The sequence below is a fragment of the Phyllobates terribilis genome, unplaced genomic scaffold, assembly GCF_046119375.1.
Source record: "Phyllobates terribilis strain yellow unplaced genomic scaffold, ASM4611937v1 Scaffold_65__1_contigs__length_7625178, whole genome shotgun sequence".
In the NCBI taxonomy this organism is placed as follows: Eukaryota; Metazoa; Chordata; class Amphibia; order Anura; family Dendrobatidae; genus Phyllobates; species Phyllobates terribilis.
Window position 1 is genome coordinate 5,819,578 of NW_027362825.1, and position 19,107 is coordinate 5,838,684.

Below are 19,107 nucleotides of genomic sequence, written 5' to 3' on the forward strand. Positions count from 1 at the left end.
GTCAAACTGGGTTTTCTTTGCAAGTTGCATTTTTAATACCACTATTTTGGAGTACATATAAATGATTCAATTTTATTATTTTTTTTTTGCAGGGGAGAAAATGAAAAAACAAACACGCCACCATTATTTTTTAGGTTTTACTCTTACGACATTCACCAACATTATAAAATGATAATGTTATTCTAGTGGTTGTTACAAGTATGGCAATCTCAAATGTATGTATGTTTATTTACTGTATTATGAGACTTATGTCAACTGTGAAGCTTTATGATATTTTTTTTTCTTGTTAGTGACAAGTTATAGTTTGACTTTGTAACAAATTGGGTACATTGGTCTTTTTATTTATTTTTTTTGGGGGGGGGGAGATGACAAAAACCTCTGCACAAATATTTTTATTTATTTAATTTAATGGCAGGCACTCTTATATGCTTCTGCTGCTATAGCTGATGGCATCTAAGGGGTTACATAGCTAGAATCAGAGTTAACTCTGATACCATTGATTGCCGAAAAGATTTCACAAATATTTAACAACATTTAGAGTTGGTGTCCCCCATTATTTTAATAGTTTACACAGTCTTTTTTCTTGTTTTTCTTTCCTTGCAGTCACATCTTAGACTGATAGCTATGGTGTATAAGCAAGTGTTGGGGGCTCAGATACATGGCTAGGGCAGCAAACATTATCTTTGCCCCAGATATATTAAAAAAAAAACTAAGATAGGACTGTTTTTATTGAAAACCAAGAAGAAAGTGTAGTTAGCTACTTCCTCCCTCACCGACGATGCCCGCGAACCAAAATAAGAACAAACATTTAATCACCAATGTAAGATCATGATCATGGAATAGATGTTGCCAAGCTTGTCTGTGCAGCGCCAAAAATTTAATGGATTTATTCTTTGGTAAGAGTAACTAAGAGGACCCCATACACATTAGAGAAATGTCAGCCAAACCAGCCAATATCAATGGGTTCGGCCGACAGTGTAATGTGTATAGGGGCACAATCCAAGTGGGCATGCCGATCGGAATTTTTGTTTTCCTGGAGATGAGCCACCAGCAGTGATTTATGTCGGTGGCTTTCTCATAGAGAACCAGGAGCACTCGGCCAAACGAGGGTTCCTGTGTATGGGAGAGACGGCCAAGGTTGCTTTCGAATTTGATGTGCATGGCCATCTTAAGAGAAGGACAGCTTTCCAAATGAGCTCAACTAACATCAACTTTGTTTCCTTTCACAGTGTAAACTGAATGATGCAAATTAAAATTAATCAGACAAGAGTCTCCGAATTTATTTTACTTGGAATTACCGATCACAGACAAATGCAAGTGATTCTTTTTGTTTTGCTGCTGTTGATATACATGTTTTGCATGGTAGGAAATCTCGGCATCATCTGCCTTATAAAGCACTATGTGCCCCTCCATACACCTATGTATTATTTTCTCAGTCATTTCTCATTCCTGGAGATGTGTTACACCTCGGTCACAGCCCCCAAGCTGCTCTTCAGCTTAGAAACAGAAAACAGAGAAATTTCCTTTGCGAAATGTATGACACAGATGTATTTCTTCTCCTCTTTTGCAGCCACTGATTGTTTCCTATTGGCTGGCATGGCATATGATCGGTATATTGCTATCTGCAGTCCATTGCGATATTTAATAATTATGAGCAATAAAATCTGTCGCCTACTAACAGGAATCTGCTGGACAAGTGGGTTTTGGTACGCGGCCATACATACTTCAGTTATGTTGACCTTGCCCTTCTGTGGTCCTAACAAGATCAACCACTTTTTTTGTGATTTTCCAGCCATGTTGAAGCTAGTCTGTGGCAGTACTCTTCTCAGTCAGCTCCTCATCTTCATTGTAGGGGGATTCATGGGATTTAGTTGTTTCTTCCTAATCCTTGTATCCTATGTTTACATAATTAGCACCATTCTGAAGATACGTTCCTCATCTGGAAGACATAAAGCCTTTTCCACCTGCTCCTCCCATCTAGCCATTGTAACTTTGTACTACGGGACTCTCATTTTCACTTATTTACGGCCAACGTCTTCTTACTCATTAAACTACGATGGAGTGGTAGCCCTGTTCTATTGTCTTGTGAACCCCATGCTCAACCTTATAATATATACTCTGAGGAATAAGGAAGTCAGAACAGGTATTAAAAAATTACTTCAGCCTAAGAACATTTCACTTTCAAGTAAAAAAATACAGAAAAATATTTATTTCCAATATAAAATATTACAATTCTTTTCCTATTTAAAAAAAATCTGAATTTTAGAATTTTTGTTAAGGCAAAAGTATTTCTGACTCTACTAGAAATGTAAAGTGGACTCTAAATATTTCATTAATAAAAGTGTAGGGGCCATAGCATAGCTGAAATGGGTCCTCTCATGGTGCAAATATTTGCTACCCAAGACAAAAGGGACCTAGTGTTTCCTATCTTTACAATACATTTTTAAAGGGAATCTGTCAGCACGTTTTTTCTATATAATCTGAGAGCAGCATGATGAAGGTGAGGAGTCCCTGATACCAGTTATGTTTCACTTACTAAGCTGTGTGCTGTTATTTCATTAAAATCAGTGTTTTATCAGCAGGAGATTATCACTGCAGGACTTGGAGTTTCATGCCTCTTGATCAACTAATCTGTGTAACCCCGCCCTCACCACTGATTGGCAGCTTTCTGTCACTGTAGAGTATACACATAAAGCGGCCAATCAGTGGTGGTGGTGAGATTATTCAAGCTCAGCATTCCGAGCTCTGCTAGATCTACAGGAGAGAAAACTGTGATTGTTTCACAACTGCTGCATCCAGTAAAGTAAGTCATACATAGCTGGAATTAGGGTCTCTGCTCAGACATCATGCTGCTCCCAGACAAGGTAGCAAAAACCTGGTGACAGATTTCCTTTAAAGGGAATATACTGGACTTAATTTGTAAAAAAAAAATATGTGCTTAATCACTAACAGGCTATCTACCTGCGCATTATTCCCGGCATTGTTCTTCGCCAGCATAGAGTGGTCACAGACTGCTCCTGCTGGCGCTTCAGCTGACTGTTGATGTCACGTCGACAGAGTTCTGCTCGGTCAACAGGGTGGGACTGCTGATGTCATGCTGATTGACAGCCGGCTACTCCTGGTAGGCAGCGGGAATCCGGTTTTCAATCAGAATGACATCAGCAGTCTCGCCCTGTCAACAGAGCAAAGCGGAAAAGAAGCTGCAGGTCTGTCGACGTGACATCAGCGGAGGAAGCTGAATCACCGTCAGAAGAGGTCTGTGACCACTCTGTGCCGGCAAAGAATGGTGCCAGGCACAACAGGCAGGTAGGTAGCAATTACCTGCCTGTTAGTGTTTGGGCACTTTTTTTTTTTTAACAAAGTCCTGGATATCCCCTTTAAGTCTCTTGGACCAATTTCTTATTCCTATCCTTTTTGGCAATGCATTTATTCTCATGGGAGTCCAAAAATACTATGGACAAAACATGATTTGATCCCCTGTCTAGAAGGGCTCATAAGATACAGTACAGACCAAAAGTTTGAACACACCTTCCCATTTAAAGATTTTTCTGTATTTTCATGACTATGAAAATTGTACATTCACACTGAAGGCATCAAAACTATGAATTAACACGTGGAATTATATACTTAACAAAAAAGTGTGAAACAACTGAAAATATGTCTTATATTCTAGGTTCTTCAAAGTAGCCACCTTTTGCTTTGATGACTGCTTTGCACACTCTTGGCATTCTCTTGATGAGCTTCAAGAGGTAGTCACCGGAAATGGTTTTCACTTCACAGGTGTGCCCTGTCAGGTTTAATAAGTGGGATTTCTTGCCTTATAAATGGGTTTGGGACCATCAGTTATGCTGTGCAGAAGTCTGGTGGATACACAGCTAATAGTCCTACTGAATAGACTGTTAGAATTTGTATTATGGCAAGAAAGAAGCAGCTAAGTAAAGAAAAACGAGTGGCCATCATTACTTTAAGAAATGAAGGTCAGTCAGTCCGAAAAAATTGGGAAAACTTTGAAAGTATACCCAAGTGCAGTTGCAAAAAGCATCAAGCGCTACAAAGAAACTGGCTCACATGAGGACCGCCCCAGGAAAGGAAGACCAAGAGTCACCTCTGCTTCTGAGGATAAGTTTATCCGAGTCACCAGCCTCAGAAATTGCAGGTTAACAGCAGCTCAGATTAGAGACCACGTCAATGCCACATAGAGTTCTAGCAGCAGACACATTTCTTCAACAACTGTTAAGAGGAGACTTTGTGCAGCAGGCCTTCATGGTAAAATAGCTGCTAGGAAACCACTGCTAAGGACAGGCAACAAGCAGAAGAGACTTGTTTGGGCTAAAGAACACAAGGAATGGACATTAGACCAGTGGAAATCTGTGCTTTGGTCTGATGAGTCCAAATTTGAGATCTTTGGTTCCAACCACCATGTCTTTGTGCGACGCTGAAAAGGTGAACAGATGGACTCTACATGCCTGGTTCCCACCGTGAAGCATGGAGGAGGAGGTGTGATGGTGTGGGGGTGCTTTGCTGGTGACACTGTTGGGGATTTATTCAAAATTGAAGGCATACTGAACCAGCATGGCTACCACAGCATCTTGCAGCAGCATGCTATTCCATCCGGTTTGCGTTTAGTTGAACCATCATTTATTTTTCAACAGGACAATGACCCCAAACACACCTCCAGGCTGTGTAATGGCTATTTGACCAAGAAGGAGAGTGATGGGGTGCTACGCCAGATGACCTGGCCTCCACAGTCACTAGACCTGGACCCAATCGAGATGGTTTGGGGTGAGCTGGACCGCAGAATGAAGCCAAAAGGGCCAACAAGTGCGAAGCATCTCTGGGAACTCCTTCAATTGTTGGAAGACCATTTCTGGTGACTACCTCTTGAAGCTCATCAAGAGAATGCCAAGAGTGTGCAAAGCAGTCATCAAAGCAAAAGGTGGCTACTTTGAAGAACCTAGAATATAAGACATATTTTCAGTTGTTTCACACTTTTTTGTTAAGTATATAATTCCACATGTGTTAATTCATAGGTTTGATGCCTTCAGTGTGAATGTACAATTTTCATAGTCATGAAAATACAGAAAAATCTTTAAATGAGAAGGTGTGTCCAAACTTTTGGTCTGTACTGTATATCATGGCTTGTCTCTATGATATGCATGTCCTTGTAGAAGATGCTGTATTTAATGGGCTTCAATGAATATAGATATAACAACATTAACATGAATATAGAATAAATTTTCCTTCTCCTCTTTCTATTTCACCAAAATTCCCGTAGTCCATTTTAGATATGATCTTTTAGATGTCAGATTAATAAATATTCTGGATAGTTATAGAAAAGTAAGGAAAGGATAGAGAGCCTACTGTAGGGAAGTACAACATAATATAATCATACAAGATCTACTGATTTATATATTTTTATTTTAATTGATCATTAATAATAGTTTCTATGTATTTCAGCTCCGACCTTAAAGACTATATATACCTTCAGGGGCATTTTTTTTGCTAATATACAGTGGGGAAAATAAGTATTTGATACACTGCTGATTTTACAAGTTTTCCCACATACAAAGAGGTCTATAATTTTTATCGCAGGTACATTTCAACTGTGAGAGACAGAATCTAAAAATAAAAAACAGAAAATCACATTGTATGATTTTTAAATAATTAAATTGCATTTTATTGCATGAAATAAGTATTTGATCACCTACCAACTAGCAAAAATTCTGTCTCTCACAGACCTGTTAGTTTTTCTTTAAGAAGCCCTCCTACTCTGCACTCATTACCTGTATTAACAGCACCTGTTTGAGCTCGTTACCTGTATAAAAGACACCTGTCCACACAATCAATTAATCACACTCCAACCTCTCCACCATCTAAGGACACTAGGGACAAAATTGTAGACCTGCACAAGACTGGGATGGGCTACAAGACAATAGGCAAGCAGCTTGGTGAGAAGGCAACAACTGTTGGCACAATTATTAGAAAATGGAAGAAACACAAGATAACTGTTAATCTTCCTTGGTCTGGGACTCCATGCAAGATCTCACCTTGTGGTGTAAGGATGATTCTGAGAAAGGTCAGGAATCAGCCCAGAACTACATCGGAGGACCTAGTCAATGACCTGAAGAGAGCTGAGACCACAGTCTCAAACATTACCGTTAGTAACACACTATACCGTCATGGTTTAAAATCCTGCAGGGCACGCAAGGTCCCACTGCTCATGCCTGCACATGTCCAGGTCCATTTGAAGTTCGCCAATGACCATCTGGATGATTCAGAGGAGGCAAGGGAGAAGGTCATGTGGTCAGATGAGAGCAAAATAGAACTTTTTGGTATCAACTCCACTCGCCGTGTTTGGAGGAAGGAGAAGGATGAGTACAACCCCAGGAACACCATCCCAACTGTGAAGCATGGTGGGGGAAACATCATACTTTGGGGGTGCTTTTCTGCAAACGAGACAGGACGAATGCACCGTATTGAAGGAAGGATGGATGGAGTCATGTGTTGCAAGATTGTGGCCAACAACCTCCTTCCCTCAGTAAGAGCATTGAAGATGGGTCGTGGCTGTGTCCTCCAGCATGACAATGACCCAAAACACACAGCCAGGGCAACTAAGGAGTGGCTCCATAAGAAGCAGTGGCCTAGCCAGTCTCCAGACCTGAACCCAATAAAAAATCTTTGCAGGGAGCTGAAACTCAATGTTGCCCAGCGACAGCCCAGAAACCTAAAAGATCTGGAGAAGATCTGTATGGAGGAGTGGGCCAAAATCCCTGCTTCAGTGTGTGCAAACTTGGTCAAGAACTACAGGAATCGTCTGACCTCTATAATTGCAAACAAAGGTTTTTGTACCAAATATTAAGTTCTGTTTTTCTATTGTATCAAATTATTTCATGCAATAAAATGAAAATTAAAAATGGAAAAGTCATACAATGTGATTTTCTGAATTTCTTTTAATATTCTGTCTTTCACAGGTGAAGTGTAGCTATGATAAAAATTACAGACCTCTCCATTCTTTGTAGGTGCGAAAACTTGCAAAATCGGCAATGTATCAAACACTTATTGTCCCACGGTACATGTGTTTTAGCTAAAATTGTTTTTCGCAATTGTGTTTCATTAAAAAAGCTGAACTATTTCACGCTTTTACAGCCTCTATGTTTCAATGTTTCACTATTAATATCCGGCTGCAGAATGAGTTAACGTGTGAATTTATCAGTGAGCTCATTCTGGCAGCAGAGATTTTATCTTATATGTTTCTTCTCCTTAACTACTTTAAGCTGTTTTATGAGCACAGGAATGTTGAGGTGATCTTTGAAAACCAGCCCATAAAAGAGTTTTCCCCCTTGATTCTGTAAAAACTCTTGTTTACTTGTAAACAAAATCATCTGATACCCCAGGTTCAGCGCTATGTCGCTGGCACTGCTCTGATGATTGGGTATAGGCTGCAGTCTATCACTGAGCTCAGCGGCTTTACTGATACAGACAGCATGAATTGTAACCATGCCCCTGGCATTGCTTCACAGCGGGCCCTAATGCAGAGCCAGTGTCAATCAGGGCCTGGGAGCACGGTTACAGCCATCGCTCTGTATTCTCACATCGGTGACTGAACCCACACCGTCGCCCCGTGACTGAAACCCGGACGCTTACGGGGGGGGAGTTCATTTTCTCCCCACAGTGTTCGGTTAATTGCGGCACCGGGCAGGTTAATGGCGGCTTTTCTGATGACAGGTTCCCTTTAACTCTTAGATATTTGATGTAATTTGGGGGCCATTTAAAAGGATAAAAGATTAGCTATGATCTGCTTGACATACGGCAGATGATTTTCCTCAGTATTAACAACATATAACAGCCACGAGGTATCTCTTAAAATATAACCTTTAATAAATCTCTAAAAAGAAACCAAATACACTCCCCTGATGAATCCCTGATAAGGAGGAAGAAACGCGTCGGGAGGGATCTTTTTTGTGGGTGACATTGTTAGGACATATTTGGGTACTGCCCTTGTTAGGGCGGGAGCTAACACCAGGGGCACGACAGGGTAGATTTTCTTCAGAGGAACCTATGGACTGAAGGGGATGAAGAAACCCGAACGATGCCCACATGCAAAAAAAAAAAATGGGTGAGATCCACACATGTCACTAATATTTGATAACACTATGTTTTTTTTCATTTACTGACCAAGATTGGTTGGAAATTATTGGCCTTTTGGAGGTCATATGTTTGTATTCTAATAGGGCTGTTCAGATATTATATGTATTAGATTAATTTTGGTTATTTTTTTGCCATCTTTTGCCTCTTGTCTGGTATATTTTTAGAGGTAATATTTGTCAATTTGGATATAAGATGTAATTAAGGACTGGTATCAGTTTTTGGAGGTATTTATTATATACTCTCTTTTTAGAGATTTATTAAAGGTTATATTTTTTCAGAGATACCTCGTGGCTGTTATATGCCATTTAAAAGGAGTTTTACAGTTAGGTCCATATATATTTGGACAGAGGCAACATTTTTTCTAATTTTGGTTCTAGACATTACCACAATGAATTTTAAACAAAACAATTCAGATGCAGTTTAAGTTCAGACTTTCAGCTTTCATTTGAGGGTATCCACATTAAAATTGGATGAAGGGTTTAGGAGTTTCAGCTCCTTAACATGTGCCACCCTGTTTTTAAAGGGACCAAAAGTAATTGGACAGATTAAATAATTGTAAATAAAATGTTCATTTCTAGTACTTGGTTGAAAACCCTTTGTTGGCAATGACTGCCTGAAGTCTTGATCTCATGGACATCACCAGATGCTGTGTTTCCTCCTTTTTGATGCTCTGCCAGGCCTTCACTGCGGTGGTTTTCAGTTGCTGTTTGTTTGTGGGCCTTTCTGTCTGAAGTTTAGTCTTTAACAAGTGAAATGCATGCTCAATTGGGTTGAGGTCAGGTGACTGACTTGGCCATTCAAGAATATTCCACTTCTTTGCTTTAATAAACTCCTGGGTTGCTTTGGCTTTATGTTTTGGGTCATTGTCCATCTGTAGTATGAAATGACGACCAATCAGTTTGGCTGCATTTGGCTGGATCTGAGCACACAGCATGGCTCTGAATACATCAGAATTCATTCGGCTGCTTCTGTCCTGTGTCACATCATCAATAAACACTAGTGACCCAGTGCCACTGGCAGCCATGCATGCCCAAGCCATCACACTGCCTCTGCCGTGTTTCACAGATGATGTGGTATGCTTTGGATCATGAGCTGTACCACGCCTTCGTCATACTTATCTCTTTCTATCATTCTGGTAGAGGTTGATCTTGGTTTCATCTGTCCAAAGAATGTTCTTCCAGAACTGTGCTGGCTTTTTTAGATGTTTTTTTTAGCAAAGTCCAGTCTAGCCTTTTTCTTCTTGATGCTTATGAGTGGCTTGCACCGTGCAGTGAACCCTCTGTATTTACTTTCATGCAGTCTTCCCTTTATAGTAGATTTGGATATTGATACGCCTACCTCCTGGAGAGTGTTGTTCACTTGGTTGGTTGTTGTGAAGGGGTTTCTCTTCACCATGGAGATTATTCTGCGATCATCCACCACTGTTGTCTTCCGTGGGCGCCCAGGTCTTTTTGCATTGATGAGTTCACCAGTGCTTTCTTTCTTTCTCAGGATGTACCAAACTGTAGATTTTGCCACTCCTAATATTGTAGCAATTTCTTGGATGGGTTTTTTCTGTTTTGCAGGTTAAGGATGGCTTGTTTCACCTGCATGGAGAGCTCCTTTGACCGCATGTTTACTTCACACCAAAACCTTCCAAATGCAAGCACCACACCTCAAATCAACTCCAGGCCTTTTATCTGCTTAATTGAGAATGACATAACCAAGGGATTGCCCACACCTGTCCATGAAATAGCCTTGGAGTCAATTGTCCAATTACTTTTGGTCCCTTTAAAAACAGGGTGGCACATGTTAAGGAGCTGAAACTCCTAAACCCTTCATCCAATTTTAATGTGGATACCCTCAAATGAAAGCTGAAAGTCTGAACTTCAACTGCATCTGAATTGTTTTTTTTAAAATTCATTGTGGTAATGTCTAGGACCAAAATTAGAAAAAATTTGTCTCTGTCCAAATATATATGAAACAAACTGTACTTCTTAGGAAACTGATGTCTGCTGAGATGTTAAGAGCTGCAGATTTATCTAAGTTAAACTTAAAATTAATGGTTACCAAATTGCTTAAAAGTTTCCAAAAGTTTGGGAGCTCTACTTTAAGGTTGGATGGCATAAGAAGGAGATCATTTGCGAAAGCTGCAGCTATTTGTTCAGTTCGTTCAATTTTATGTCCTCAAATATCGGGGGTTTTGTCTAATTCTTTGTATTCGTGTTTCCATGATGAGAATAAAGAGGGAGGGGGAGAGTGGACATCCCTGACATGTTCCATTTTGAATACGAAATCTCTGAGATAGAGTGGCATCTACTCTTATTCTTGCTGAAGGCCAAGAATACAGAGAGAGAGGATCAATGAATTCCTGGGGGGGGGGGGAGAAGGCAAACCTTTGCAAGGTATCTGCCATAAAACACCAGCTAATTCTGTAGAATGTTTTTTCTACGTCCATTGAGAGAAGAGTCAGGGGTGTCCTTTCTTCCAGGGCGTAGTAGATTGAGTGAATGAACCTGGCAGTTATCCCTACCCTTGCTGAAACCAGACTAACCGGGGTGGATTATAAAGGGGAGGAGATTACACAATCTTCAGGCTAGAGTTTGGCCCATAATTTAATGTCAGTGTTTAAGAGAGAAATGGGTCGGTAACTGCTGCAAAGAAAAGGGTCTTTTTCCACTTTGGGTATGATTGAAATGATAGCTTTCAGTGACTTGTAAAAATTTGTAAAAAATAAAATCTGTTTCAAAAATGAATATTGTTATCTTCCAAAATGGCTTTACAACTTTTTTTGCTCTGTACAAGATTATTTAGCTTTTTTTTCCCTGTTTGTCAGTAAACAAGGTTAGGACATGGGTATACAGGGGATGGAGGGGTTACAGTCATTCTTTGACGCTAGAGCCTAAGGGTGCCCAAAAGGTCCCTTTAACTCATACAAGAAGACCAATACTACTAAATACCTGTGATACTTGGGATGCCCCCTTTAAGATATAACTTAAAGATTTAGGAGCTTTAACACAGCAAAATATACGTAAATGGTCAGCTCACTCACCAGGAGACCCGAGGTACAAAGACTTGTAGCGCCAAAAGGTAGAATAATGTACAAATAGAAAAATCCAGCATCAGGGTCATCTTATAAATACATGCCTGTATTAGTAAAAAAAAATCACAATTTTCATCACCAACAAATGTGCTTCAGAAAAAGTCTTTAGTAATTGAATATAAAAATGTGAACTGATATGGCGTGTTAAGCCATGTCCTGTCAGGGCACATGATCAGTGTCCTCCAATCATAAATAAAGATTAAAGAAAAACAAAAATATTCTGCAACCCATTTGTTTGTGGTGATGGAAGTTGTGATTTTTTTTGCAATTTCTAATAAAGACATGCTTTTTGTAAGATCCTGACCCTTAATTTTTCCATCACTCCAGGAGCTTTAATTTACGCTACTGGACTGTGTTATATACAGCATGCGTGTTCCCCTACCAATTTTTTTCTTATATAGATATCTTTTATATATGACATTTAAAAACTAGGCCAATTTTTCAAGCAAGTTGTGAAAACATTTAAAAAATGTGCATAGTAGCTGCTGAGGTTTATGTCACCCTTCTTAATGCATTATCTGAAGTTAAAGGGAAGCGATTCCCGTCTCCACACCGCCTTGGTTGCAGATGTCTTCCATCATCTCTTCTCCCTCCTCATATCCTGTCTCTGGTTAAGCCTTCTCTCCTCTCCTTATTATTATTTTTTTATTATTTAATTCGCTCACCGAACTTCCAAGAACATGGCCGATACCGATGTCGATACCACCACGGCCACCACCACCGAGGTGCCAGTTACCAAGTATCTGAAGGAGAAGTAAGAAGTTGTAGAGGATCCTGAGAATAGATAATTAGGTAGATTGGCATGCACTCTGTCTATTAGCGAGGTGCTAGTGGAACGGGGTATATCCGTGTAATCCAGAATAAGAGAATTCACCGCACACTCTAGATTTTTTTTGTAAATGCTGAAAGTTTCTTATATCCTTGTCAAAATGGTATATAGTGGCATTAATGGGTCTCCCTGCTGCAAGTAAGGACACCTACCACGGGTTGTCAAGTAAATATAAAATTAATAAAATAAGCCACTTGCGCTGGAGATGTAGGGGAAAAAGGGGTGATATCAACGGGGTAGTAAAACCCTGAGGACGGAAACCGTTGTTTCTGAAATGCGTAGGTCTTTTTGATCCCTACAGGCTCCCGTACTTGGTACGTACCAGGTGACATAGCGTCACGCAGGTCCTTCAGACCTTCACAACCACGCTGATGCCGGGAGAACGCGGGAAGCATTGGGTCACCGGTCGGGACTCTACTCCTCCCCCATCCACTTGCTATTTTCATCCACCTGCCTTACTGCGCGGCCTCGCCGGCCTTCCAAGCATCACCGACCGCCTTCACTCTGGATCCCCGAGGACCTGGACGTCGGTACTGTAAGTGAAGACCTTACCTGCGGTCTCATCACCTCTTCTTTTACACGCAGCCGCTCACCACAACACCAACGCTTCTGCAGAAAACTGCAAGTGTGCATATGGAAGCAGCTACCTGAGAGGAATCTCAAGCACATAATCCACCCTACTCTGCAGTACCTATCTTCCTCTACCACAGGGGCTATCAGTTGCAGATAGAGACTCCGCACTGCTTTGCTGTACTCCCCCTCACAGAGCAAAGGGGATACTCGATCGCTGAATCAGCATTGAAGTCTCCTCCACTAACCAACTTTGACAGAGAACGTGGGCTGGCATTCTTCTATTGCGTCCATCTTCAGCAGTTTGTGTTTATGTCCAGTAAACCGTCACTGCCAAGGATATCTGCCAGAAAAGCCAGCCACTTATTACAAAAAGACTCTAGTCACTTCAGGTTACACCACGTCCATTGATTCAACAGGTAACAGGTATTGTCCTACCTGCCGCTTCATCATAGTGGCAATTTATTTAGTCTTAATTACCTCTGTCACACTGTGCCATCTTATTCTCAGTCTCTGAGAGCCCATCTACTTACCCCCCCACAAGGGCTGCGTTGACTCCCACTCAGAAGTAACTTACAGGCAGGGGTGGATTAAGAGTAGCAAGGGCCCCGGGCAGTTTAGAAGGCGTGGGCCCCCCCCACACACACACACACACCTGATGTATCACATGTCACATGATCTCCTGTGATAGATCATGTGATAGTTCATGTGAAATTAATTTTGCACAATATTAATATATTATAATCATTTTTTTACATTAATTGTATGACTTAATATTGAGCACAATTAAGTATGCTGACATCCCCTATATACAGTATTAGACCCTACACACAATATGAGCTGCCACATCATCCTCCTATACACAGCAGGAGGCCACACGTAGCCATCTATACACAACGGGAGGCCGCACGTAGCCATCTATACAAAACGGGAGGCTGCACGTAGCCATCTATACACAGCGCGAGGCCGCACGGCGCCATCTATACACAGCGGGAGGCTGCACGGCGCCATCTATACACAGCGGGAGACCGCACGTAGCCATCTATACACAGGGGGGGAGGCCGCACATAGCCATCTATACACAGCAGGAGGCCGCACGGCGCCATCTATACAGCGGGAGGAGGCCGCACGGTGCCATCTATACACAGCGGGAGGCCGCACGGCGCCATCTATACACAGCGGGAGGCCGCACGGCGCCATCTACACAGCAGAAGGCCGCACGTAGCCATCTATACACAGCGGGAGGCTGCACGGCACCATCTATACACAGCGGAAGACCCCACGTAGCCATCTATACACAGCGGGAGGCCGCACGGCGCCATCTATATACAGCGGGAGGCCGCACATAGCCATTTATACACAGCGGGAGGCCGCACGTAGCCATCTATACACAGCGGGAGGCCGGACGTAGCCATCTATACACAGCGGGAGGCCGCACGGCGCCCCCCAGATACAGCGGGAGGAGGCCGCACGCCCCCCCCCCAGATACAGCGGGAGGAGGCCGCACGGCGCCCTCCAGATACAGAGGGAGGAGGCCGCACGGCGCCCCCCAGATACAGCGGGAGGAGGCCACATGGCCACCCCCAGATACAGTGGGAGGAGGCCGCACGGCGCCCCCCACACACACACAAACATATACAGACATATACATACACGCATAAACACATTTGAAACACAAAAATACATATAAACAGACATCACACAATGATATCTGCCTGCACAAACACACTGTGACATACACACACACGTCACTCACCATCCACCGGCTCGGCTCCAGAGGTCGTCCAGCTCCTCTCCGGTGAAGCAGTGCAGGGCGCACACTGTGTGACGTCACACTAGCAGACACGGCCGTGCACCGGCCCGTGTCTCCTAGCTGAAGAAGAAGCAGCAGCCCTGCGCCGCTGCTGGGGGAGCGGTCCGGGGGCCCCCCGCCTCTGCCTGCCGGTGTCTGCCACATTGGCGCCGCCACGCCGCGCATATTATAATGAGGGCAATCTGGCCAAGTGCCCCCTGGAGCCCCGGACGGTATGCCCTCATTATAATCTGCCTATGCTTACAGGTATATATCCATATCCTAACATTTTCTCTATTGTCTTAACCATTTTTTATTTTACCGGTCTATTTTTCCTTCGGTCCACAGAGAAGGTTTCCTACCTGGATCCTCCCTCCGTAGCACCCCTCCTCCACCCCTAGGAAGGTAACTGTTTTTCAATCCACAGTTCCACAAGCAATTACTAGTGCACCAGAGGTTCTTATCTTTTTTTTTTCTCTTCTCTTTTCTCCTCCAGGGGATGACCGCATTCTAAGTCATGCTATACCCATTGGAAAACTAAGGACTATTCTATATACTAAACCAAAAGCTTCAAGGAAATCTTTTACTCCCCGCCAACAACGGATTTCATATTTTAAATCCCCCGATCTTATCCGCATGCCATTTTTTATCTCTAATAATTGTTTTAACTGAACCAATAAAATTGTTTGTTTTTACTCACTACTGTACCATTCTAATTATTATTACCATTACCCTGTTTTTTTAACTACCCCGTTGATATCACCCCTTTAACTACCCCATTGATATCACCCCTTTAACTACCCCATTGATATCACCCCTTTAACTACCCCGTTGATATCACCCCTTTTCCCCCTACATCTCCAGCACAAGTTGCTTATTTTATTAAGTTTATTATATCTGTGAAGGCAAGTAAATATACAGGTGCTGGGAGATATGCGACAAAATAGAATAACGCTTCGACCTAGCCTGGGTCTTAATCATAATGTCACTGCAAGAAAAGAGTTGATACATTAGAAGTGTACACCTACTACATACAAACATGTGGAACTGCATTGGGTTCGAATGTGGCACTGGCCTATGCCAACACATACATGGATTATTTTGAGGAACAATATGTGTACACAAGATTCCTGAGGGATACCAAGGATTACCAGAACAACTCACGCCGTAATGAGTCATTCAGCTCGGGGAGCGACACATCTACAGGACAACATCTACCACGTTTTTTAGTCAAATTCCCAGGGGAGGATATCAACACACAGACCTCCCTGCAGACCCAGGAGATCGCATGACCACGCGTTCCCAGGTAAGCTAGACAACCTGGTAGTCAACATCTCCAGCTGAACGCTCTCTCCTGCGCTCTCTCCTGTGGAACTATCTGTACTACAGAAGGGTCTTTCCTTCTGTCCAACACCCAACTGGGATTTGTTCCAGCTGGAGAAGGACTTACAGAAGTTTTACCGGTTTATGAGATTTTTGAGAGCTCAGTGAGAGCTTCGCAAACAGAGGGCCTCCACAAGCGGGCCCACCTGTTCTGGAACTCTCCATTTCCACACTAGGTCTATGCAACCCTAGCACGTTTAATCCACCAGATACCAATCATGCTACAGAAACTTTCATCAGTTTGATAGACTGAGACATCAAAGAACAGGTACATCAACAATGTCTAGGTTTCTTCCTCTCACATCAGAACTTAACCACAGAGGGAAAACAAGCAATTACATCTTTGCACAATAACAAAAAAATATTAGCAAACCTGCAGACAAAGGAGGAGCCATAGTGGTAATGGACCATGCACAGTACTGTGGTGAAATTAACCGCCAATTAGCAGACACCAATGAACTGGATGATCCCCAGAGACACAACAAGTACAATTAAACCCAAATCCAACAAATCATCACAACCTACCTAAACAAAAAAATCATTGATCAAAAAAGGGCTTCGTTCCTGACTAATTTGCACCCTGTAACCCTGGTATTTTACATTCTGCTCAAAATACATAAATCTCTGACTAATTCACCCGGACGCCCCATAGTGGCCTCCACCGACTCAATTTTGTCTCCGCTATCTATGTATCTAGAGAAAATTCTGACCCCACTGGCCAAGAGAGCCCAATCTTTCCTTCTAGACACAGGTCATTTTCTCAACATCATCAGGGACCTACACACCTTCCCTTCTAACAGTCTCCTTGTAACATTTGATGTCAATAGGCTCTACACATCTATTTCGTATGAGAAATGGCTGGAAGCTGTCTCCAATCTGCTATCACACAATATAGTATGGAGCATGACTCCGTCCAATTGTACCTTGATTTTCTGACACTGATTCTTCATGAGAACTTCTTTCTCTGTGGGGACACCTACTACATACAATCATGTGGAACCCCAATGGGGCTGTCCTTACCTACAGCTGAAAGGTTGTATTGTCTTTATTTACATTCTGTTTTTCTCTATGCCTGATGATACCTTCTGTTTATTTCCATGCTTGGTGATACCATCTGTATTTTGTGGGCTATAATTGACTTTGCCCTATATTGACACTTGTCTACCACTTGTGTGCTTTATGGCTTTTCTCTATATGATCTATTGACATATTTATAGATATATACTTTCATGGCAATTTGACTATATTTTTCTATGCTGAATACTTTAAGGTGTGTACTTGTTATCCACTAATGCTTACTAGATGAATGAATTTTGGATACTGATCCTTTTACTTATTTATTTAATTCTTCATATATGTATTACTGGGTTCATTGATATGATCTCCTTTTGTTAGTCTTGTTAAACAGAATAAATGATTGATTATCCTTGTTACTTGCACTGCAGGCACCTTCATTGGTTCACTTCCCCTTTATGTATGTTTTTATAAATTTCTTTTAAATAATTCAATAAAAGTTCCAAACCTTTTTATCAAACTTGTGCATCTATACTTCTTTGACGTGATTGGGTGTTTACATACAATCATGTGGAACCCCAATGGGTTTGAACGTGGCATTGACCTATGCCAACACATACATGGATTCTTTTGTGTACAAGATAATGCATATAATAATTCAAGAAGGTATACTGTATAGTTACGGACGAAAACCACCTACACATCCGACTGAGAGACATGTCATACAAATTCAGGGAAAGGTGCTACCCAGTATCACTGGAACGGAAAGAGGAAAAGAGGGCTCAGATACCAGCACCTCCCCCTCTCCATCTACAGCTCAGGGTGAAAGAGTACCATTTGTACATACATACCACCCTCTGAGGCATAAAATCCATACTATCATAAGGAGACACTGGCCCCTCCTCACCAAAGCATACCCTGAGATAGAAGCCTTCAAATCACTGGCCCTGATGTGCACCAGAAGGCCTCAAAACATTAGGAATAGAATGGTTAGAGCCGATATAGGTAGCACCTCCAGAGTACCCACTCAAAGTTTTCTAAGTACCGGAAACTATGAACATTTCTGTCCCTCAACTGTTCACCATATTCTAATGTCATAAAAGCTGACAATGTAACGCACCCAAGAACAGGGAAATCATACCCCATCCGAGGTTTCTTTACATGTGACTCCAACTTTGTCATTTACCTCATCAAATGTCCCTGTGGCCTTCTATACGTGGGCGAAACAATCCAAAATGTCAGAAATAGGATCGCAAGCCACAAATCTACCATTTGATGCAATAAGGCATGGTTACCAATACCAGACCACTTTTCCAAAGCAAAACACTACATCTCCCAATTGAGTTTCAAATCATTGAGCAAGTCCCTAGACCAAGGAAAGGGGGAAACCAAACTCAAGTCCTTAAACAAAAAGAGTCCTATTGGATACACACCCTCCAAACCCTGAGCCCAGAGGGACTTAATAGAGAGATTGATTGGCTAACCTGATTATTTTTTTCTTCCTAACAGACACGTTGATTTATTTGAACCCATTGGTTGAGTCACCAACCCCATTATTTCACATATCCCTCCCTCCCCTCCCCTTCCCCTTCCCTTTTCTACTTCCTCCTCAAATCACAGCTCAGTCATTGGCATCTTTACGATCACCCTATTGACCTTAGTATCCCTTCCCTATACATAACCTAGAGAACAAATCATTTTCTTAATAGATTCCGTCTCTTTACCCAGCAATACAGCCTTTAGACACACATAGCCAGAAATGATTAAAGAATACCTTTAAAACAACACCTTCTTGTCTACCTCTTCTCCCCCTCTTTTCCCCTCCCCCCCAGCTCCACATCACAGGACATCCATTATATAATATATCAGCTGGGAGCTCATAACTGACTACTATGACTTTATTCATACAATTCTATTATAACCACCATTGATAATCAGTACCTTTGCATGACTCAGGGTCAAAATGATTGAGCTTATCTATATGCCTGAATACTCATTTACTCTCACCGTTTAGACTGTATCCTTACCATATACTCTATACTGCCCATATCAGTCTACCTAATTATCTTCTTTTTTCACAGCACATAATATGCCAGGTACCAGTGACTAAAGGTACTTCCCTCACAGGGTCTCCCCAGGTCTGGACATCATCACATATGTATCTAACGTTATACTTGTCTCTTTGCAGTATATAATCATTACAAAAACTTGATACTCCTCTCTATAGAAATTCCATATGCAACCCTGCGCTATTATCAAGTAAGCTGTCTGTGGGTTTATAGTGTGAGA

General features: G+C 41.9%; 1 protein-coding gene across 1 annotated transcript; it reads left to right on the forward strand.

Moving 5' to 3' along the window:
- The first annotated feature begins 1,242 nt into the window (after positions 1 to 1,242).
- On the forward strand, positions 1,243 to 15,093 carry LOC141193168 (olfactory receptor 5AP2-like). Its single transcript, XM_073662099.1, has 2 exons — positions 1,243 to 2,185; positions 14,918 to 15,093. The coding sequence occupies exons 1-2, from the start codon at positions 1,243 to 1,245 to the stop codon at positions 15,091 to 15,093; spliced, it is 1,119 nt and encodes a 372-aa protein (XP_073518200.1).
- The last annotated feature ends 4,014 nt before the right edge of the window (positions 15,094 to 19,107 follow it).